The sequence below is a fragment of the Pyrgilauda ruficollis genome, unplaced genomic scaffold (assembly GCF_017590135.1).
Source record: "Pyrgilauda ruficollis isolate IOZ18807 unplaced genomic scaffold, ASM1759013v1 scaffold25, whole genome shotgun sequence".
Lineage (NCBI taxonomy): Eukaryota > Metazoa > Chordata > Aves > Passeriformes > Passeridae > Pyrgilauda > Pyrgilauda ruficollis.
In genome coordinates this window covers 2298079-2322186 of record NW_024523822.1, presented here as the reverse complement: position 1 = coordinate 2322186, position 24108 = coordinate 2298079, and the positions used below count along the sequence as shown (strand labels likewise).

The window sequence follows — 24108 nt, the reverse complement described above, 5'->3', positions numbered from 1 at the left end:
GTATGTTATTTCACACAGTAAGATATGACAAGGTTGGCTGGGTCCATAATGCTAGTACAATCCTAATGATTATTAAACAATTTAAAACAAGGATACCACTTCACTATTTCAAAAGGAAGAACAGCAACAAAATACACTACAGCTCACACCACATGATCGTGATGACCTTTCTTAAGCTTTGAATCTAAAAACCTGTTTGTTAAACCATTTAGGCTGTTAAGCTAAAAATCACTGGTAAATCATTTTATTCAAGTCAATAAAGTATAAAAACCACAAGTTATATCTCCCAGCTTTAGAACAGGAAAAAAGTATTAAATTATGATATTATAAATAATGCAATTATTGAAGTAGTCTTTAGAGGCTCCTATAAATGCTTTTACTTCTTTCTCATTTTCCTGACTTTAATAAAGGCAAACTTATTGTCAGATTACTTAACATGAAACTCATCATTGCAGCATAAAAGGTACTTGCAGATCACCTATGGAATATCTAATTCCAGTACAGGTGCAGGTGGAGAATGGCTCCATATTTTTAAGTGGAGTCTCTACAATGATGATGACTCACCTTCAGACCAAAACAAAATCTACTAGAATAAACAAATTTTGGTCTTCAGTAACACTTGCAGCAACTGACAAAAGTATAAGCTTAAAAATCTTAGCTCATGATATTTTTGTCAAAACGTTATATTTACAAACATTACCCTCTATACAACATTTATATAATTTCAAAATCTTCACTTATGATAATGGTTTTGCAATGCTAACCATTACCTCCAGTGTAGGGTTTCCAGTTATAATACTTTCCCCGGAAAGGCATATTGTCAAAATCCGCACATTGCTTCTCTCTAAAATCACGAGCCCCTGAAGGACATGGCTAAAAAAATAACACAAAATAGTTAATTTATTCCAAATATAAACATGAAAGGAAATGCTTAGAAGCTTATACTGCAAACACAATCATGCAAGTGATTAGAAGGTTTTGTCTTGTGGCTCTGACTCTGAAATTTTCCTTATTACTTTACAGTTGAAGTGTCCATTTGCAATCTCAGGCTGGCATGAAATAGCTGAAGTAATTTAAAGAAAGGTAAGTGTTACATAACAGATTCCATAAAACTGGAAAATCAGAATCCTATCCTGTCAAACTATGTGTCATAATCAATCCATCAGCTACTTTCTTATAAAGACATTTAAAACAGCTGGAAAAAAAATTTGGTCAGAGCTGTAGGTTCACTTATACTGTACTAAGCTGTACTGAGACACGTTATTAAGACATCAAGAAAAAAAACCCATTTTCTATAGAACTATATCACTCCTGCTTACTTGTAGCCTTGACAAAAGTATTTTTTGAAGGCTGAGAAAGAGAATAGATAGTATGTCTGGCTCTGATTACCAGCCTCCATGCCTCAAGAAATAAAAACTTTCATTTAAATTTTCATTGCTTTGCATTAGCAATTACAAAACCATGAAGTAACTTTTTTACTTGGAATGAGGGTAGATTTGAATAAAATTAATCTTGGAAAGAATTATAGGATAAATAGAATTCTTTGCTATTTATAACCTACTGCATCAGCAGATTCAAAGTAATCTTGAATATACCCTCATCTCATTAAACACTTATCAATGTTTAAGTACCTGCTGAAATTGAAAGCATCATCAGAAAGTATTTAAAACACAGATTAAAATCCTGTTTAGAGTGATAGAGAAAAGGATTATTTTTGACAGACATTAGAGGTGTTAATAAACATTACTACTTTATGAGCAAGAGAAGAGTCCATTTTACGGCATTTTACTTGTCTTCCTGTATACCTAAGCCTGTTAGCTTTTCCCAGCAATCTGAAATGCATTCAAGTGAAATGCATCTATTAACATGGATGCTAAAAATTTATCACACAATGTAAATATAAACATAACAATTATGATTCTCATTATACATTAATCAAGAACTCATGATAGCAAGCCCATTGCCATATGATTCAGGAGCTTTATTTTTTTTTTTCTGCTATTCTGAAGCAATATAAATTAAAACAGTGAACATTAGATAGTACTTATATTTTTAATTTTCTCATTACCCCCTTATAATTAAAAATACAATTTTAAACACAATGCATTAGCTGGTAAGAACAGAGTAATGCAATTACTTTTATTCAAAAATCCTTCAGATTATAACAATAAGAATTCAAAATAACTACATAAATTTAAAAAAAAAAATTAGGGTGTTTTTAATAGTAACCTAAACTAAATTTGCCTCTTTGCATCACATCTTACAAGCAGTGAAAGGATCAGTCTTGACATCCCTCAAAGCTAGAGCCTGAATCTCTCAGGAACTGGTCACTTCACCCTCCTTCAGTCCCATTTGCTCAGCTTCTAATCTACACAACTGGTATTTTAATTGCACTGAATTCTCCTTACAAGTTAAATAATGAAACCCTTTATCTAAATAGTTATACTAGGACAAAATAATAAAATATGAAGATGAGTAAAGAAGGATCAAGATTTTCTTTTTTATACTCTAAAAAATATTCTTGCTACCTGGTCTTTGAGATGTAGTCTGGCTGTCTAATTTTCCTATCTTTTTTTAGTATCTCACCAATAGCTGACAGGAGGTACAACTAAAGACTACGATCTCAAGAAATGCATACAAAACTGTGTTTGACAAACCTGCTTGCCTTCTATGACACATTAACTTTCTTAGTTGCTGTTGGGTGAGCGGTGGACACTGCTTGCCTGGATTTCTCCAAGGCTCTCAGTATTGCTTCCCACAGCCTCTTCTGCAGAAGCTGTTGTGTTATGGCATCGACAAGGGGTCCATAGGTGGGGACCTGGCTGACCCAGGGCAGTGGTCAATCTGACAGCCTGGCACAAGGGATGTTCCCAGGGATTGATACTGGGCCCAGCACTGTTTATTTTTCAGAGCGATCTAGAAGATGGGATCAATGCTGGTGCAGTTTTCCAATGATAATATACTGGTTGAGGAAGTGGATGCTTGTGAAGGGAGAGCCACCCTGCAGAAAAACCTGGATAAGCTGGAATAGTGGGCTGATGAGAACACAGTGAAGTTAAGTGTAAGGTTTTGCACCTGAAAAAGCAAAACCTCAGTCCAGGAGTGCAGCACAGGCTGGGATCTACCCAGCTGGGGAGCAGCTCTGTGGGAAGGAGCCTGGCACTCCTGGTGGACTCAGCTCCATCTGAGTGCCCAGAGTGCTCCTGCAGCACAGAAAGGGAGCAGATCCTGAGTGGCTCCAACAAGGGCCACACCAGAAGAGATAAGTCCTTATCTCTTGAAGCTTGAAGTCTTATCCACCCCACACAGTGCTTGTCAGGCCACACCTGCAATTCTGTGTCCAGTTTTGGCCCCTGGTGCACAACGCAGATGTGGACAGGCTGGAGAGGTCCGAAGGAGGGCCACAAAGGCAATCACAGGGCTGGGAAGCCTGGCACATAAGGAATGGCTGAGGGAACAGGGTTTGTTCAGCCTTGAGAAAGGAAGGCTTGGGGGAGGCTTTATCTCCACGTTATTTGGAGACCTTATCCCCAGTATTTGAAGGCTGGCTACAAAGAAGATGAAGATTCCCTCTTTTACAAGGAGTCACACGGAGGAGTGTGATCTAATGCGTACAAGTAATTCCTGGGCAGATTCTGATTGAATACAGAATAGAAACTTTTCTCAATGAGAACAACTCATTGGAATTATTTCCTCAGAACAGTGGTAATTTCCCAACCAGCAGATACTTTTAAGATTTGGCTGGACAGGATGCTGGGCCATCTTGTCCAGACCATGTTTTTGCAGAGAAATGTTGGACCAAATAGTCCTTGAGATCCCTTCCAACCTAAGACTCTATGAAAATCCTAGGCACACAAATGGAAGAAGATTACCACAAGGTAAGCCAGAAAATGCATTTATAAAATGTCATCTCTTTGGCACTATCTCTTTGTGTATGTGTTGTTTTCCTAACATAAACATGCAATAACTGCTTTTCTTTACTGGGTAAGATATTTCACTTTTTTCATCCAATTATACTACATGGATAACTCTTGTCAAGCTAAAGACTGCTTGTGTCTCCAAATGCTCTTTTATGAGACTGCCAATCAGGTGGTAGGAATCCAGCAAGAATATGAGAACTTAAAATCATGTCTGAAGAAAGTCCTGAAAAGGAGATGGTTTGAGTTTAAAAAGTGTTAACAAATTCCTAAACCAACACTGACACACACCTGTTCATCTTAGAGTTTGGGGTGAGGTAGATTTCAGCAACTGAACTTGTTGTTTCCTGTTAACAAAGGTCTGTACAACCCCTCAGAGAAGATGAGAAACAAGCCAGAAGAGCGACAGTTCAAACTCAGGTACTATTACATTATATGTCTTCTCACATGAATTAATTTCAGAAAAAAAATTGCTTGAAAGTATTAAAATTATGAAACAAACAACAATATCTGTGAATGTATGCATAATGAAAGGAACACTCCCCCCAAAAAGAAACCAAGATTCTGTTAAGAGAAAGGAATAAAAAACAATAAAATTTTTAAAGTATGTCCACACACATATATACATAAAATATTTCCAGAATTTGTAAGCAAACCACGTTTTTCATAAAATATATAAAAAGGTCACTTTTACAATTTTAGATGTATGTCAAATTAAGATTTGCATCCTTATAAATATTTTAAATCAATTGGTTACTGTAACTGAGAAATTATGTTTCATGCCATTCTACTAGAATTTTGTACTTTTTTTTAAATTAAAAATATTTTGGTTGGAAAAAATACATATTTTTTGTTAGAGATAATGTGGTTGGCGATAGAAAACAGTTTCTGATGAGCGTGTTCTTTCTACCACCCTTATGCTTCCAGAACTTATTAGCTAATGTTATTTTCTGCTGATCTCAATGTTTCCATTAGCAGATGCCTTTTGAATTAAGAAGTCATATATGGCTTTGGAAGTGCCTGACGAGAAATAAGTCTAGTAGGAGTGTGCACTGTTTCCAAAGTATTAAAATGGTAAAAAAAAAGACAAGAGAACTAACTCGTGTCTGCAAGAAAACTGAAGTCAAAATAAGGGGTTTTTTTGCTTAGGAATGGTAGGCACTTTAGGCAGGGCTATGTTGAAAGTTACATGTGGGCAATGAATGTTGATGCTGCAAAAGAAACTTCAACAGAAAAAATGTACAAACAGCACATTATTAATAAAAACAATAACAGATTTCCATGCTCTTCCATGCCCACTTATATTAATCAACATACCATTCCATTAAAACTATCAAGGACTAAGGACTAACATAAATCTTGAAACAAGTGTCTCCTTCGTGTCTACTAGTGCCTCTGATTCTTAGTGATATAGAATCATAAATATTGCTATGAAAGGACTAGAATTGTCAAAACCATTAAGACTGTAAATTTAGACTTCTGTAAATACCAGGATATTCACACACTGGAAAAACCATACCAAAAAACATGTTAAAACATTGGATCACAAACTGTAAGAATGGCATTTTTAAACTGCCTGGCTTGAGTTTACAATCAGTTGTTTTTCAGTCCTAGGCAATGAAATGAAAAGCTAACCTTTCCAATATCTTGTTGAAATTACTGACTGAAATATGAGAATAGGTAGGAAACCAGTACTTCAGAATAGAGTGCTGTAATTTTTAAATATTTCAATAGATTGTTGCAATGGTTTAAATAGATGCAAATTACTACACTCAGGTATGAACAATTGGCTGTGAAAGCACAGCTGAAGAGTGACCTCCTGAACAGCTCTTTTAAGAAAGAGTTTTGGGTACAATGAATCAACTTGGACTAAATGAACATTGTCACGACTACTACTAATAAGAAAAATTAACAAAATACTAAAATGAATGAACAGAATCCCATCACTAATGTGACAAACTAAGTTTGCAATTAGAGTTATCTCTGACAAGCCTCAGCTAGTGCAGTGGTTTGTGCACCATGCTTCAAGGTGTGTACTACTGGGATCTCAGTGATTACCAACAAAGAGACAGTCTGGTGTAAAGAAAACTAAGAACAGACATGACAGTAATCTGCAAACACAGGAAAGGTTCCAATCTAGGGAATAATACCATTTATCTTCTTATTGGGGTTAGGGGGTAAGTAGAGATCTTAAAGGATTGAAAAACATACCTACTATTTTATGAAAATTGTACTGACTGTAAGATATTAAAAATTCCTAATGTTATTTCCTGAACTGGAGGTATTTCAAAACAGGTCAGGTGCCTAACCATCAGTTAAGGATGATTTATTGAGAATTATTTTGTCTTTGTGCCAGGGAATAGCCTCAATGGCCCCTCAGAGACCATCTGTATGTTTCTCCTCTGACTCTGTAAAGTTCCTCTCTGCAATAAATAAATAAACAATAGGGGAAGAAAAAGCAACTAAGAATAAAATTGTCTGAAAAGTGACAATTAGAAATTTAATATCATAAAAATATACCAACTCATAGCAACATTTCTGTGGTGTGTCTAGGTAGGTATGGGATCATTCTTAATAATAAAAAAGCATTAAAAGTTGTGTATTTGTGAAGGAACAGGATTACAAAGTATGCAAACATTTTTATATACTAGTTACTGTGGCATATCAGAGACAAATACAAGATTTGAAATAATAATGCCTGGACAAATACTTCACAAGAGTCCTCAGAGTTAAGGAGGAGGGCTGTTGTGTGTCGTGTTTTTTAACAAATCTTAGACTGTGGGTACAAACTCAAACAGTACTAATGTAAAAAGATCATTATTTGAAAAGGATTAATAGAATAGCCTAGATTACAATTTGCCTCATACCAATCCCAAACAAACAGAAAAGCTGGCAGATACTTGATTGACACAGGTTTAAAAGAAAGATAAATAATAACCCAAATCAGTGTAAGTTTTATCAACTAAAACTTATTACAATTCCTGGTTAAATTAAAATAATTAAACATACCTAGATTTTGGTAAGTCACCTAGCTTAGTAGCAGACATTGTGGAAATTGTTGTAATAGTTCAATAAAGCCTATGTAAAATTTACTAAATATTGACTGACAGATTTCAGTAAGCAGTCATCATGTGGTTGCCAAATTGGAAAGTGTATTTCCTATCAGCCGTAAGAATTAGAACGACACCTGATGAAACTCAAAATTTTCATTTGTGAACTACAACTACAAAAATATTTCTTGTTTATGAAATATTCCAATTACAAAAAGACTGCCTAAGTGAAAGTAAAGAGAAAGGTAAATTAATTACTGAGTATCATCTGATAAACCAGATTCATTCAAATTAAAATTGTAGCAAGACAGACAAATGCAAAGATACACATCTACAGAAAAAAAATAACAATGCCAAGGTTCCAGAATGGTGCACTGGATTTTGGAGGTTGGATAACTGGAAAAGTTTTACAGCTCCTACTGGACAGCACCTAAACTTCAGTTTTTCTTACTACACTGTGGCCACTTCTTGACTGTGTGAACAGGGCAGCTGTGATCCACAGTAAGAAAGAAATTTTTAATTAAGAAATTTTGAATACTGCCTAATAATGAGAATTACCTCCACAGAGAAATTTGCAGCGACAAAAATTACAATAATTAATAATGATCATAAATGTAATTTTTTTCCAAAGAATTAGTATATAAACCATTATCGTTTCCTGAATATATTGAAATATAAAGAGGTGAAATAATATCTCTACGTACAGATTCTCTCAGCCTTACAAACTTCCTTGGTTTAAGATGAAAATTAATATGAATTTAAAGCTAAAATAGTAGGAGAGTTTTTTATATTTGCAGTACTACTGACCTGTAATTTGAATTGGAAACTTATTTGTGAAATTCTTTATAATGTGTCTTTTTTCCTGGTTTGAATTTTAAGTTACTTGTATATATAATTTAGGTTCATAATTTGACCTTATATATTTATACTGAGTCCTGCCCCTTCAGGGTCCCTGTCCAATGGGCTCAGCTCTAAAATGGAACTGCAGGATCATTCTGGTAATACAGTAAACAGCAAATACCTGCTGGCAAAACAGCAGGTTTCAAATACATTTGCACAAAGCTTGTAAGAGGATTGTGTAACACATTAGCACTGAATGTTATAATGGTACAAAAAGTGTAAGAGGGCTTAAAAGTGGAGGATTCTTTAACTTGTGGCAGTTGATGTGGTACAGATACAACATGACTTCCAGCAATCTTTAGAAACACAGCTTTTGGAAACTCACAAGGTAAACCAACAGAAAAGTCACCCCCTGCCTGTCAAAAGTGTATAATTTATTCCCTGTAAACCTGTTATAGGCCACTGCTGGAAGATAAGACAGTGGGCTAGACAGATTTTTGCTCTGATGTAGAATGATCCTTGTTCACTTTTACTTTTACATTTTACATTTACTGGGGAAGCTCAAGTGGAACTCACTCCAGGCCTTAATGCAAAGGCACTAGCTAGACACCACATCAAGACAGGATCCTAACGTTTACCAGAACACACACAGTGCCTGCAATACAGATGAGCCTTATGGGACTGTTTGCCAGTTAAACACAGAATCCATACACTTTCTGAACTGGAGAAAAAAAACTTCCATTGCTGATAAATAATAAACCAGTCAAGTTGATCACAGTAGAATAAAAACTACTTACATCGGTATTACAGGAGCGATAACGCTTCCTTTCTCCAAGACAATATTTGCCTCCACCTGAAGGCCTGGAAAAATATGTTTACATGTTAGGATATGCCCTAGAACAAACACAACTTAATCAGATATACTATTGCATTCTTAATATAATACAAGTCCAAGAGACATAAATAAAAACACAATCAAGTTTTAAAATGAGATTTTGATAAGAATTGTATCTTTGACTTGCATTGGAGCAGACACAAGATATTACTTGGTACTTGAAAAATCATTACTCGTAATATTAATGTAGTTTTCATAAGTTCCAAACCGTACAGTTTAATTGCATTTTGAACATAATAAAAAAAAAAACCTGTTAGTTTTAATTATTTACTTGGTTTATAAAATTAAAATGAGAAACGTGTAAACAACCAATACGATACTTTTTTTTTTTCAATCATCTCATCTTACTTGAAAACCAACAAAGGCAAGTTTTGTACTTGGAACCAGCAAAGACTGCATATTCTAGTTCAGAAATTTGACTTTGATTTGAATTAATCAGTATTAAATCTGAGGAAACTCCAGAGTAAGCAGATTTCTATTAGTTTAGGTAATTGATTATTAAATTGCCAAACTGCTCAAAAACTCTATCTATCTTCCATACAGGTCAAATATTGAACTAACTTAGACTTATATGGAAGACATCAGACATCGGCTCTTTGGCTTGCAACTTGATAGCAAAAAGAAAAAAAATAGTTTGTGAGGCTTTCATAATAAAAAATTTAAATATTTACAGTTAAAAATTGACTATAAAATTATATCAATACTATTTTTCCTATTACAGTATTTAACCAGAAAATGTTATCCTTAATTAACAGGGGTATTTTTTTCCTATTGCAGACACACCCTCTCCCAATGCATTTGGAGAAAACATTGTTAAACATTGAAAATTTAGTAATTTTCATACCAACCCAAATATAGGATGACAGAAGTTGGAAAAAAATCTTAGGATATTATTCATGCTCCAAGCAAACATTTCACTAGGCTTTTAAAACACTGTTTTGAAAAAAATAATTAATTTCTTGTTCTCTCACTAACACAGTCCGACTGTGTTATTGATGCATACAGATAATTTCTGCTTTTGTATCCATTGAGTAAGTAGTGATATTGGCCAGATTAGGTAGTTACTGCTAAAATAGGGGACAAACAGACCACCTTAAGTAGCAGTCATATGACATTATCTGTCTTGCAGAGTGCAGTGGAGAGCTGATGAACAACCTGGCTTGGAAAACATGGATATAAGAAACAAATAACACAAGTGAACAACCCAAGAGAGCAGAAGACAAGAAAAGGAGTGACAAAAGACAGAGAATGAATTTTCATGAAAGAAACACAAATGACTTTCAGAAGAAGTGGTCTTAAAAACCAGTAGTGGCAACGGAGATAGTGATTATGAGAAATGACAAGAAGAGAACATGGAGTAATAGAACTATCCTGCGAAGGCCTATAGCTGTGGTGAGGTAATCAGAACCGGTAAAAGCCAAAACAGAAAACAGCAGCAATTCATTCAGCAAAGAACAGCAATAGAAATAAGCATTCCTCATTTGAGAAGAGATAATGACAGAGAGAGGAGCACTTACCTGACAGAACTTCTCTGGAACAGTGTTCAGGGCATTGGAAAACAGACAGATTGTAAGACAAGTGCAGATATACATAACAGATCAAGTTGTAGTGGAGAAGCTGCCCCCTCTTCAGAAACCACACCAATAGAGAGTAGTGGCACGGAAAAAACATTCTGAATTGTTTTAAGAGTCAGTAGGAAGCCACATGTAAAGTGTGGGACAAGGAAGCATGTAAATACACTGTATGCAATATAATATTACTACCTATGGTTTGTATGTAAGCAGTTATATTGAAAACCTTGGAAATACTGTGTTGGGTTTGGGGTTTATTTTTTTAATAAGTAACTAGTAATTGTTATTTTATATCTGAGACAAGCACTAAAGGAAATATGCCCTATGAAAGAAACTTCTTTAAGGCATAATTTAAATATATTATGATGAACAACAAGTCACATAAAGAAAACCATTCTGGTTACTGCTAAATATAAATCCAGCTATCTTTACAGTACATAAGATACATAAAAAATGTTAGAAGCATGTCTAGTGAACTCCTGTTTAAGCATTTCTGACTGCTATTTTGAAGACAAATGTTGGCAAACTAGCAAAACATTTTTACAGATACCAAGTGAAACCACAGTTTTGAATAATTTCCAAATGTGTCTTTTTGTTGGCTCCGGCTTACTTTAGCTACTTACGCTGGACTGTCACAGTGTCTTATAGATGAGGAGACTCCTCCCCCGCAGGTCCTGCTGCACTCTCCCCATATTGACCACGGACCCCAACCCCCATCTACGCTCTGGGGCCAAGTGCCAAAAGGTACGCACTCTCCCTGATAACACCACTGAAAGATTTCACAAAAGAAACACAAAATTAGCTTGGAGGCTGACATAGTTATCAGGACAGAAAAATATAAGGGTCAGACAATGACCAATTATAGGCATTAGCATTCCCTGTATAGATAACAAGACTAGTATTTTACTTTTTCTAGCCATGTTTAGACATTGGTGAGGGTGTGTGTGATTTGTTAAATGTCTCCACTCAGTCCTGAATTATAGGTCCCTAACACACACCAGAAGTATTTTTTATTTCATCAGACTCCTTAATGTTTCACAATTAAGGAACTACAAGTTGCTTACATTCTTTTAAACACCAAGATTCATTTCCAAGCCCAGTTTGGTAAAAGACCCTCTACTAAAGATTTACGTAGAGGCTTCATTACAGAAAATGAAAAATTCCCCTGATAACTTTTTTAAGAAAGTATTTATTTTTATAAAAGAAAATCTGGAGTACATTACAATGAAGTAAAAATTTTTCTCCATATTTCATTCACTAACATTACAGACATAATAAAAGTAGTGCTGAAGCATTAGGCATAGGACAGAAAATAATTTTATAATAAATAGTGACTGGCCAATTGTTTGGGGCAGAATGGACATATGAACCTCATTCAAGCAAACATTTAAACTTTGTAATATTATTACTTAAATCAGAAATACAAAATGACAGACAATTTGCCCAAATTATTAACTATTAAAACAAGTTTATAATTTAATTCATCAGAGACCTTTTCTAAACCATTCAGAAATAACCCTGGAACCCATATTTTGATCACATTCTGGTGTCTACCATATCACTGAGAATTTGAAGCAGCTCTATGAGGTACCCTTTCCTACTACTGCAGGTTTAGGTGACAGAGCAGAGCATGGACTCAGGTCCATCATGACCTAAATCTGCACATTTCCCTTCCAAAAGCTGAGCAAGTGCTGTTTTTAAACTCTCTCAAATTTCTGTAGTATTGCTCCTGTCCAAAAAGACAGACAACTTCTGTGTCCACCCCTCATTATCACAGTGTTTTGCAATCCCTCTCACGACACAATAAGGATGGAGTATAAAGTGAGCTCGAGAAGTGCCTAAAATCATGTTTTTCTTCTCTTTGCACTGATAAATTGATAAAAATTTTATTACTAAATGTCAAAATCTCCTTGTTGCAATCTATTAGAGATGCCACAAAGGTACATGAACAGATATTTAATGCTAAAGTCAAAAGCTAAAAACGAAAATGCTTCTAAGAGTAAAAAGGTAAGCAACAAATTTAATTTAAATTACACTACATACATAACAAACATACTAAGATCCAAGCTAAGAAATGCAAGATACTCAGATTTAAACTCATAAGAATATCACAGATATAAAACTGAAGAGGTATACTATCCTAATTCCATACTATTAGAACTATAGAGACAATAGACAGGTACAATTTACCTACTTTATTTTTCCAAAGCTGTATAAAATCCCTATAGTGTATAATTTCCACTGTCATGCAAACATTGTCTTCCACATTACCACACTGCCATGTAAAACCTCTTTAAATGCTGGGTTTTCTCATCTACTGAACTTAAATTTGAGGATTTAATGCTCACCTCTGTGTCTCCTGATTTTCTAGTAAAAATTTATCTTTCACTAGAAGCCAGTGTTGCACAGAATCTCTGTCATAGTAATTAAAAATTACAAAATTACAAAAATTTAAAATTACAAAAGTCTTCATTACTTCTAATTACTGCAGAAATGTGTTTCCTCCAAGAATGACAGCAACTTCATCTGCTATAGTGAGGTTAGGACTATTGAGTAATCACCATATGAAGAAAGAAGAGGAGGTGACAGCTATTTAAAAAAAACAGTTCTTCACAGAAGGTTTAGGTCTGAAATATTAATTCTTCTCTAACATTGAAAGAATAATTTTCCATTATTTCAGTGGAAAGATGACAGTGATGTATTTAAATACATATGAAATATGCAAATCCTCTGTGAATAAAAGCACTCTGAAATTTTTCCTAAAGAAGTAACTAATGAAAATAAAATATGATATGGCGGCACATTTGAGATCACTTTTACAAGTATTAGCTGCTTTACAGAATTAACATTTATAGCAGTATGATTTTAGAACAACCACACAGCAAGTACTCTAACATAGAGAAAAATTTATTTCCTATTTTGTATGAGGAAGAAAAATATTAACGTAAATTTTAACTACTAATTCTACAATTATTATGCAAGAAAGTGTAATGTTCAATACTAACCTACATTTATTTTATGTTAATTTCCAACGACAAGTTAAATCATCCCACAATGTAGCTAGATAAACTATCCTTTCAGCACTATGTTTGCATTTTTTGCATGTTTGCCCCTCTTTTCGATCCCTAGCATGGATGTAATCTATGAGCTACAGAAAGGGTCACATTTTTTATTATTTTAAATTAAAACACAACATAAGTACTCCTACCTGTTTCTTCTTATTGTTTTATACACACCGTTTCTTCATGAGTGTATTTTTAAAAATCTATCAGTTAATTTGCCTTCACAACCATGTCTCTGGGAATACCAGAGAGAATTTAAAAGTCTTATTACAAATTAAGAAAAGTGTACCTTTTTGAACCCAGTTGATATATAAAACCCTTCACCAAATCATGAATATATTAAAGCTTCAAGGTTGAACAGAGGTTCCATCAGCAGCAAGAAACAATTCTATTCTTTTTCCCTGTATTCAGACAACAGCTGAATAACTCTTATGGAAAACATTCTAAAAACCTTCCAGGGTAAGCAGATATTTACCACAGAAAATTTCAACCAAAAGGGTTAAAAGCTTGGCAAGTTCATAAAAACAACTGAAAGAAGGTTTTATTATAGAAGGTTAGGCTGTTTTAATTGTAGAAATCCCTACACATTCTGCCAATAAGATATTAATATATATTGCATCAAATTATGGTTTGGGTTTTTTGTTACACATAATACATAAGTAAATATATAAACACAATTAAATACTCTGAGATCTTGTTAGGTATTTAGAGCTGGAAATTTAATTTATTATATATTTGCACAGAATCCATCAAAATAGGGCTTAACTTGGTTGGGGCCTTTAGGCATGACTGCAGTACAAATGTAGTAATAATAATAATAATAAATAATAATCATCATCATTATCATCATAACAACAACAGCAACACTAAGAAGGTGTTACACTGCAGTAACCTATTTATTTCATATTACTCTTTGGGAAAGGAAATTACATGTTTGGAAAGAGCTCATGATATCTGGTTTATTGCTACCAGGAACTATTAATTTACAGGAAACTTTGTGGATACAATTCATAGACACAATTCTCCGCTGTTAACAGGCATCTTTGGTTAACAGGTTTATCTTTGTAAAATGCTACGGATTCTCTCATTTCCCTCTAAAATCTCATAATGGAACAATATACCGATGACTGGAAAAAGATGTTTGGCAGAGAGAGCAAACTGATTAAAACTTCTTGACAAGGGAATAGATCAACAGTGTCTAAAAGAATCACAACTTGTAGTCTCATGGTTCAAAATACATAAATTGAGGTAAATTACTCTTTGTCATCGAAAAGGAGGATGGTTCCAAACTAAACCTAGACTGCTGATTTAAGAGCACGGCTTCTAATATTTTCTATTATTCTAATAGAAATAGAGTAACATTTCTGTTACTCTAATAGAGGGTAACATTTTTGGTAAAACTGTGAACATCTCTCTGTTTTTATTGGCTAACTCTATTCACTCTGTTTTTTAAAGTGACCAGTTCAATAAATTTATTTAACATGGTTTACCAATATTTCCAAACCCAGCAAGGAAAAGCCATCAGAATGATACCAGGTCATGGGCTCTGAATGAAGCTGTCAACACACATTAATAAACTGTGACAGCTGCCCAAAAGCTTTCATTCTTGCTGTTTAAACATCAGATTGCAAGTCAAAATGCACTGTTATCTTTGTTGAAACCAGCTCAGCTAGCATGACAAAAGTCAGAGTGAGAATAGATGTTCAGAAAAAAATCCAGTCTGGATCACTGAATCTCCTGAACAGATGCAGACACTCTCAGACAGATACTGGAAATGGTTTAATACAACAAGCTCTCTTCACTTGGTATAAAACCTGCATAAAATAGATTATCTTGAAAAAAGGTATGCAGAATGCATTTTTTCCTCCCCAGTCCATATCTTTAAAATCAGCTAAAATATTTTTTTCTCTCCTTTTCAAGATCTGAATAGATTTTGCCTTGTAACTGAGAAACAGTCTTCTAACATTCTTGTCTGAAACTAGTGATATACAGAGATTGTTTTAAAATCAAAATTCTCATATCAGACAGATACTGTAGTGCTAAATGTATCTATTGCAACACTGTCTTTCTGTGCTTTTCTGTTAGGTAGAAGAGTTTATCTGACTGTACATCAAAGTCTGTAAAGCCAAACAGTTATGCAAGCATAACTGAACAATGAAAAAATAATTCAAAGTCAAAATAGAAAGGCCACTAGGAAATACAGGCTTTTAGAAAACCCTTTTATGCAGTCATCCTTTTTTCTATATGCTTGTATGATTTGGCATATATCTGAAAAAATAAAATTCTTTTCCCTTCTAACAAAATGACATAGTTCAGGCTCTAGATTATGTTGCACATTTTCAAAGTCCATGGCAGACCTAAAGCTGCAACAATTCTTAATGGAAGAGTGGTATAAAATCAAATAAAGATTAAACTAAAAGAGTTTATACCAAAAAAAAAAAAAAAATCACTCAAAAAATAGACAGAAGAAATAGAACATGTTTTGGGGTTGTTATTTGATTCAGGCTCTAGAGTTTTATAGAGAGGATAAATATTTTATTAAATTACACGTATAAAATAATGGTGAAAAAATTCTGTAGGACACTTTCCATTACGAGGTACACGTATTATGATAAACTATGTTTTTGTTTGAACTGTTATAATTGCTGTGAAATACTTTGATTTTCTAGTTCTTTCTTCTTGTTGTCTTTGAACAATAAATTGCTTTTTCAAACAATAAAATTTTTTGCACTCACCCCCTTTTCAATGCTCCCTGTTTGGCAAAGAGTACCTTCTGCTGCTGGAATGCTGTTGGTAACACAGCGGTTACTTTTGCTGAGGCACCAGAGCTCTCTACACACTTCCTAGGAAAGAAGGCAAAAGCAAGTTGATCAGAATAAAAGCCTAAAATTTCTTCCAGTCCACATACACAAATTTGTTTTGAACAGAGAAAATTAAGATGTGGTCTGTAGAGAAAAATCTAAAAATGGCTGTGATGGCAGCAATTTTGAAGCCACTATATTTTGCCTAGGAATATTCTGCCCAAAAAAAAACATTCTGGAAGCATCAAAACTAGGCAATAATATGTTTTTCACACCTGCCATGCAAGTAATGTTCTATAATTGCTTTTTTTCTTGACTTGTGCTAAGACTGGGCTTAGTATATTTTAGTGTTGTTACAGAAGTAGTCTTCAGATGAGCTGTAGTGTCTCCATTAAGGCTGCTATCTGCCTCAAAATTACCTGCCAAAAAGGATACCAATAATCTTGAGATATGAAACAGCAAAAATTATTTTTCTTTCCTTTATGTAAAAACAAAGATTTTGAGCTCTGGCTAGCTGCATTCCTCTTCTGCAACACTTGTTAAAGCAGTGCATGCGTAGTTAGCACTAACTAACCTACATATTAAAATATTTCCTTTAGGCTTTTTAGATTTGCAACTGCTCTTCCATAAATGATTCATCCTGTCCTATTTCCCTACTTTGTCAGTGTTAAACTAACAGAAATTTTCAAGTAATTTTTCTGTTCCTACCATATTTTCTCATTTGGTTTTGCCCATTTATTAATTTAAATTAAGCCAGTTCTGCTGATATTGGAGATAAATTGTTAAAACTAGCAAAGGGTTGAAATTCATAAAGTGGGCATGATCCAAAATTGGGTGAACACCGGAAATCTTCGCAGTTGCTTCAGCTGCCCCTGGATTCAGCTGTGTACACACAAAAGAATGAAGAGATGTTTGCTTTTACAGTAAATTACTTACACAATAATATTTACTGTATTGCTTTGGGATCTGTGCAAGAGTTCACAACTTCCTTATACATATTCTATATTTTAAAATGTCTTTTTAAAAATTTGGAATATAACAAGATCTTTAAAATGATCTTATCATAATCCTTACTGTTTCACTTTATTTAACTGCTGCTTGAAATAATATTCTACAAAAAGTCCTTATATAGGTTCTATAGTGCAACTTGAAAGAAAAAGACAATGTGAATGAACTGAAGTTATTGTCCACTCCCCTCCAGGTTAATTGTTTCTCTAATGTAATGAATAAGTATCTGGCACCTACACACCTATATGATCTGTTCTATACACATCAACTGGAACAACTGTTATGTTTTACCCCAAGATTCATATTTCTTGCATTGTACTGCATATAAAAATTGATTTATTTATACATTACTCTCTAGCAGCTGCAGCAATAGTTCAACAGTAGAATCTTTTCTTGAAGAATGCAGAATTATTTACAAAGTTTAAAATCAGCTGATAAGATTCTTGCAGGGATGTTAGTACAGTGTATTTAGTTTCATGATTGGCAGAAGCAAGGTATCTTCTCTATAGTCCATTAAAACAACAGACTATAGGAATGGTTTGAAATTATATGGAATGAAAACTGGAGATTCTTGGACTTTCCAACCAATTTTTGACAATTAGGCCTAAGTTAATTCATCCTATTTAGTGTCTGGCACTATGAAAACTTAAAATTATTAAGCCTGTTTTGGGAGATATACTGCCACTTGTAAAAATCTACCTGCAGCCAATGCAGAACTTTTCAAATTAGCTTTCTTTCAATAAAGAAATGTAAGCAGTATAAATATTTACTTAAAACTCTGAACAATTTTTTTCTCACTCAGTTGAAAAATCTTCAAATTAAGATACACATAAATAAATATACTAATTAAAATTAAACAGAGAAGTAACAGAAGATACATCACATAGCTTCTTGAAAAATTTAGCTCGATTACAAATTTTACAGCAACGAACTAAGGTGCCAAAATTCAACACTAAATCAATTTCACATCTAAATTAACCATGAATCCAAACTTCAATACAGTACGGATTACAAAATGAAAACACACAATGAATTATTTTCAGACACAGCATGAGGTCCTCCCGTAATAAACCTGCCTTATTTACTTTAACCTTTAATTTAATTCCCCATTTTGTTGAACAAAATTGGTGTAATTTACTCACTTATTCACATGTGTCTTATATTGTCAAATAAAAAAGAGTCAGACTGTGATAATTCTACTTGTGACCTTCTATTTATTTTAGATCTGACCAAGTTCAAATGTCTGAGTTAGCAGCTGTCCTGACTTCACAGAGTTTGCTCCAATGTTCTGAAAAGCAAAACATTCAACTGAATTAAGAAACAAAGATTTTGAACATTCCGATATGGACAAAAGCGAAAAATCAGGTCAGGATAGCAGTCTGGAGTTTTAAAACATCTGTGTTTCAGGATTATTTGAATCCAGAATTCTGGCTTTTGCTCCAGAGTTTATGAGCAGAATCCCAATTCTGATATACCTACACATGTATACCTTCTATTTATCATGTAAGTGGAAGTAATAATTAATGTCTTTACCATTTGTCTCTACAAATGGGAGCATTTGGTAACTTCCTTTCAATAGGATTCTTTCTGTATATTCAGACTTCTCTGTTGCATTAGACTCTTCTAATTCACTGATCTAATACCAGCCTGACATTTTAATTCATCAGTGTGAATTAACGAATACAGCGCTCCAAAACTATTTTAGTCATTCATCTGTTTGTTGGAAGATTACAAGCGGGTCAACTCACCTCCCTACTTCACAAAATGAGAAAAACATTTATTCCTAAATTGTTCTGAGAAGCAGTACATCAAAACTAGATATTATTACTGACATCTTCTGATTGTCCTTTTTCAGACCGTAATTTCAGCAGGAATTTACCTCAGTAATTCCCTAAAGACAAAATGATAGTGGAGTAAAATTACTATGGGCTTTATCATACTACTAATGTGTGAGCAGAAACCTCTACTTAAATCAGAAAGGAGTTCTGTTTGAGACAGAAATACAATATCTTAAGATCACTAGAATATTTCCTCAAAGAGAAACTATTCAAAGCACCAAAGATCCACAAAAATAACACAATGTATCAATTTGTAGACATAATTTATATTAAACCCAAGAATGAAAGGATTTTGTAATATCTTTTAAATATAGCCAAATTTAAGATACTGTTTATTTTTCCACGCTGTACTGCATTTAAAAGAAAACATAGACTCTGAAGTATATTCTCCATCACCCTGTACATGAAATGAAAAATAACATTAATAGTCAGTCATTTGAAAACAAATGAGATACCTAACAAGAAGTAAAAAATCCATCTGTGTTGTTATTTCATTAAATGAAAATCATTAAATGAAAATGGAATTAGACCAAGTGTTCCTATGGCTATGTCTTCTTTATTTTCAACTGACCTTGGAAAGTTAAACAAAGTTCTGACTAAGGTTCCTAAAGCTTTCTCTTCTCCAGCTCAACCCCATGAATCCTATACATTCTACTACTTTAGTTATTGACAGGAGCCATTTCCTTACTGCCACCATTATCTGTAACACCTCTAGCCAATAGTTTTTAATAAGCCCCCCTTAAAACATACAAGAAACTGCCCTGGAAAAGTGAAGCCCAAAGTAACTAATAGAAAGTATACTGCTTTTTTTTCACACACTCACACACACACACAAGCACACACACCCACACACACCCACCCACCAACAGGTGACCCTTTTAGGGTAGTCTTTTCTTCCTCAGAAAAGGATGTAGCTAACGTATATTTTGCCAACATTATATTTGTTTGAATAATTCAATGAAACTAAGAGAAAGAAGCATAATCTGAAAATTAATAAATTACTTGAAAGTCAGTCTCCAAATGTCTGGGTTTAGTAACCACTAATTTGTAAAGTAAACAAGGGGAAAAATTTTAAAATCCAGGAAACATAAACTGAAGCTGAGGCCTTTCACAAGATCAAGACAAGATAGATGACAACCTGTAACGGTGTATCTTAGGGTTCCATGACTTCAGTTTGGAATTCGGATGCTTGTATTTGCAGTAAATTAAACAAAGCTGAACCCATCTAGAGAAAAAAACACAGCAAATCAAATTACCTTCATTTTGCCTAAGTATTATAAATGATGGAGCCTCTTTCTGTCGCACCATGCAGCATTACATACAGGCATTTCAAATTATGTAACATCTAAGCATCCTATATCATCATCATCATCAATTGTTACAATACAGCACAATGAAAACTCAGTAATATGAAAAGATCAAATTGCTGTGCTGTATTTGTTTTCAAAACTCATGAAAGCTTCCAACAAAAGTTAGTAGTTCGGCACATAAAATTAAAATTTAAAAAAAAGATGTGGAAAATACATTCACAAGGCATATTAAATTATGATAATTTGGGAGGTTCACCTTTTTTTCCAAAAATTTTAAAAAATCTTAAATAGGTTTGTCTCTTACTTTAGCATGTTTAATTTTTAATATGCTGCACCTCTTGATGAGCATTTGCTAAAAGAGAGAATAAAAACAATTAGCTTGAATTGCAATTCAGACCTGAAAATCATCAACAGAGTATTTTCAGGCTCATTGCTGAAATGATGATGACAACTCGACTAAAACTAGAGGACCCTAATTAGTAAGTGAACTTCAGAAGGTTCAAAGTTTTGTTCAGATAAGCACCCAAAAGTTACCATTTTAGCGCTTCACCACCAAAAGCTCAATAAGTGGTGAATTACACAACAAAGAATGTGAAATAGAATACAAAACTTAAGTCCCACCTTCATATTATGTTTCCAATATTCTTTCATAAACATTGGGTGTTTATGTGAACCTTAAGGAAACTAAAGGAACCCTACAAGGTCAATCACCTCCAAGTACCACCTTCCCTTTCAAAACCCATGCAACCTATCCATCTTTATTCAAACAACATTCCCGTATCTGGAATCTCATCCATTACTGCTTCTACAATCATCTAATGCACTTCTCCTGTTCTGATCACCAGCTTCTCCTTGCACTTTCTTAACAGCATTCATAAGATGCAGACACATTGGTGTTGATATCTGTGTCTCTAAGGGAGAGAAAGAGAAAAACGAAGACAGAAAGAAAGGAAAAAGAGTGGGGTTTGGAGATAAGATAGTCCTAATGAAGACAAAAAGGGGACTGCAGAAACTTGTTTGAAAAAGGATGCAGAACTGCTTTAGGTTCCAGAAAGGAAAAATTTCTGAGGCTTCCCTTGGCTATACACGTCATAAACTTAAAAAGAAGACGTAACAAAATTCATTTAATTACAACACAATCCTGTAAGTCCTTACACAAGAAAAGCTTGAAACTTTAATAATTTGTAATGACGAAGGCCTGCACAATAGCAGCAAAGTTCTTTCAACTGACTAGGAAGCAAAAAAAAAAAAAGTTGACAAAAATGACAGAGTATGATACCAGTATCTTCAATTCCTCTCTTTGCTTACACATACTTTTAACATCACTTTGTGAGTAATGCAACATAAATCCATCTGACGAAACTACATGTGCTCAGCTAACAACAAGCATAAGGGCAACTTAGTTATGATATATGAAGCTGGGGTCAAAAAAAGGCACTTTACAGTGAGTTATTATTATGCCCAAATTCAACTAAATACATATTCAACTAAATCCTAGGCATAGTATCAGTGAGGGAACAAAAGGAAAACAGAGCTTTGGTACAAAGATACAACAGTGGCTTCTCTGCCTTTGCTTGTGAAAGATCATCAGCTTCCAGAATCTACTTCTGCTTCTATCTTCCTATAAAACCCCTACCTTAAGCTCAATACTACTGCTCTTCATTTAATTGGAGTAAACTACATCTTTATTTCTCTTGAAATATGGATGTAGTTTAATTAATGAATGTTTAATTAATGAACATTAAAATTTGTATCACCCGATTACTAGGGTCATTTGCAATTCAGGCCTGCTGGAAATATTTTAGAACTACAGATATATAGTAACATATTTAGTCTCCTGGATTTTAAAGTCAGATGATCAATGCATAGAAAAGCATAAAATGCAAGAAAAATATACCAAATAATTGTAAGCTACTATCTCTGAAACCCTGCTGCTAGCAGCCAGCACCTTCACAGATCGTAAAATGCAATACAGCAATACCAACCATATGCATAAAGTATTAACTACTTTTAAAATGTCTGAGGTTTTAGCCACTCTTCTAAAAATGTAGGGAAGTGCTTTAAAGCAGAGCATTATTTTGAACAACAAAATCAGTAAGATAGGCATTTTTCAGGTATGATTTAAACTCATAAAGCAGGGAAATCAAAAGTCAAGACTGCAACTCTTTCCTAAGTTAACCCAGAGACAGCCAACAGCCAACTGTTACTAGGCAGATGCTCAAAGGTTAAGGAGATCAGAAGTCAATGAAAAAGTTTCCCTTACAATCACTTAAACCAAAAGACTAAAGGAGGTTCTGAACTATTAGTGGAACAAAAACACAAACAGAGCAGAGAATTGAGACACATCGGACAATCAGCAGAAGAAAATCCACACTGCGTCATCCTGGAAGATGTAGGTTATCCAGCAGTTACATAACTGAAGAGGAACTAGCACTCTTTCCAACAACCTCAAAATCTTTCACTGCAGTGAATTCAATAAGATACCTGAAAGCATGTATTGCCTTTAGAAAAAAGCTGTACATTAGTGTTGAATGGTGCAATCTCCACCATTAGAATTTGGCTCACTGTAAGTTATAAATTTAACATTCACCTGAGTGTGAAAATATACCCTAAAAATGAAATATTTTAAATAGCTTGAGACATTGCCTTTCACTTTTTTATTCAAATACTCATTTCTTCACCTAAATTCTGTAACGTTTTCCCTGTATCAAAAGGGACATAGTATAGTATATAGATTAGTATAGTACAGTATACAGAACAATGCACATGTAACACTAGAAAGATCAGTGTTACTTGCTAAAATACAGCTTTATTTTTTCAGCTCAAACAGCTAAGGCATCACCTTGTCTCAATTACTATGCTAAACACAGAGAAATCTGACCAATAGCTGCAATGCTTTTGCTACAAGAGATCTGTCCAAATGTAACTAAATAGTTTGATTAGGAGTCGTCCTCAAAATAGCACCAAAACTGAAGAGCTCCTTTTTATGCCAGATTGTCCCCTCGTCAGTAAACAAACGCACACAAAAGCAGAAATTTGAAGTCCCTTTAGTAATTGAGTTCTGATGCTTTAATTGGTCTAACACCTCTCCATGTTATTTAACTACACATTCCTAAGTAAGAACAGCTCCAACTTTAACAGTGAAAAATTCATTGCAGAATTTCAGGATCAATGATCTAAAGCAACAGTTCGACTTAATATCCAGAGGAAGCAGATGAAGAAATAAGGGAGAAAAGGCAACACAGATTAACATTAAAGCTACGTGGTTGAAAGAGGTACTTTTTCTAAAGATTAGAAGATTATGGCAGAATTCCTAAGCAGAAAGAATGTGAAGATTTTCCAAGTTATTCTGAAAACAGCAATTATATCAACAGGTTCATCACAGGCCACAGAAGATTTTCTGCCTGCATGTATTTTGATTTGAGATTTCAAGTGTTTCTCTTGTCATGGCTTGCCACTAAAAACCAGTAAAGAAAATGAGCAAGAGAAAAATGCAAGCAATTTTCTCTGAGACTTGGAATTTATATCCTTTTGGGTCACAAAACTCCCTGTTGGAAAACCTGCTCTACACCTTTTTTATTAGATGCTTCAAATAAAAAGGGCTAAAAGAAATGCTTGAAAGGAGCTAGTATATGAACCACATTCACTGTAAATAGTTAGTCTTTGCTATGCTTTTCCATCATAGTTGCACACGTGTCTGTTCAAAAAAGATCCATGAGCTATTAATAGCACCTTCATTGAACAGTACATTGAAAAGAAATATCCAAAGCACTGACTGTTTACTTTTGATAATAAGAGAGTTGAGCAGAGTATTCA

At 34.1% G+C, this 24108-nt stretch overlaps 1 protein-coding gene across 1 annotated transcript in view; it reads right to left on the bottom strand.

Annotated features, from left to right (window-relative positions):
• ADAMTS6 (ADAM metallopeptidase with thrombospondin type 1 motif 6) overlaps positions 1 to 24108 on the bottom strand; it is a 140367-nt gene that overhangs the window by 31130 nt on the left and 85129 nt on the right. Inside the window, exons 12-15 of the mRNA XM_041470766.1 lie at positions 16071 to 16178; positions 10897 to 11042; positions 8605 to 8668; positions 771 to 873 (exon numbers count right to left, since the gene is read on the bottom strand). Coding sequence (XP_041326700.1) covers positions 771 to 873; positions 8605 to 8668; positions 10897 to 11042; positions 16071 to 16178 — 421 coding nt within the window. The remainder of the gene's footprint in view (positions 1 to 770; positions 874 to 8604; positions 8669 to 10896; positions 11043 to 16070; positions 16179 to 24108) is intronic.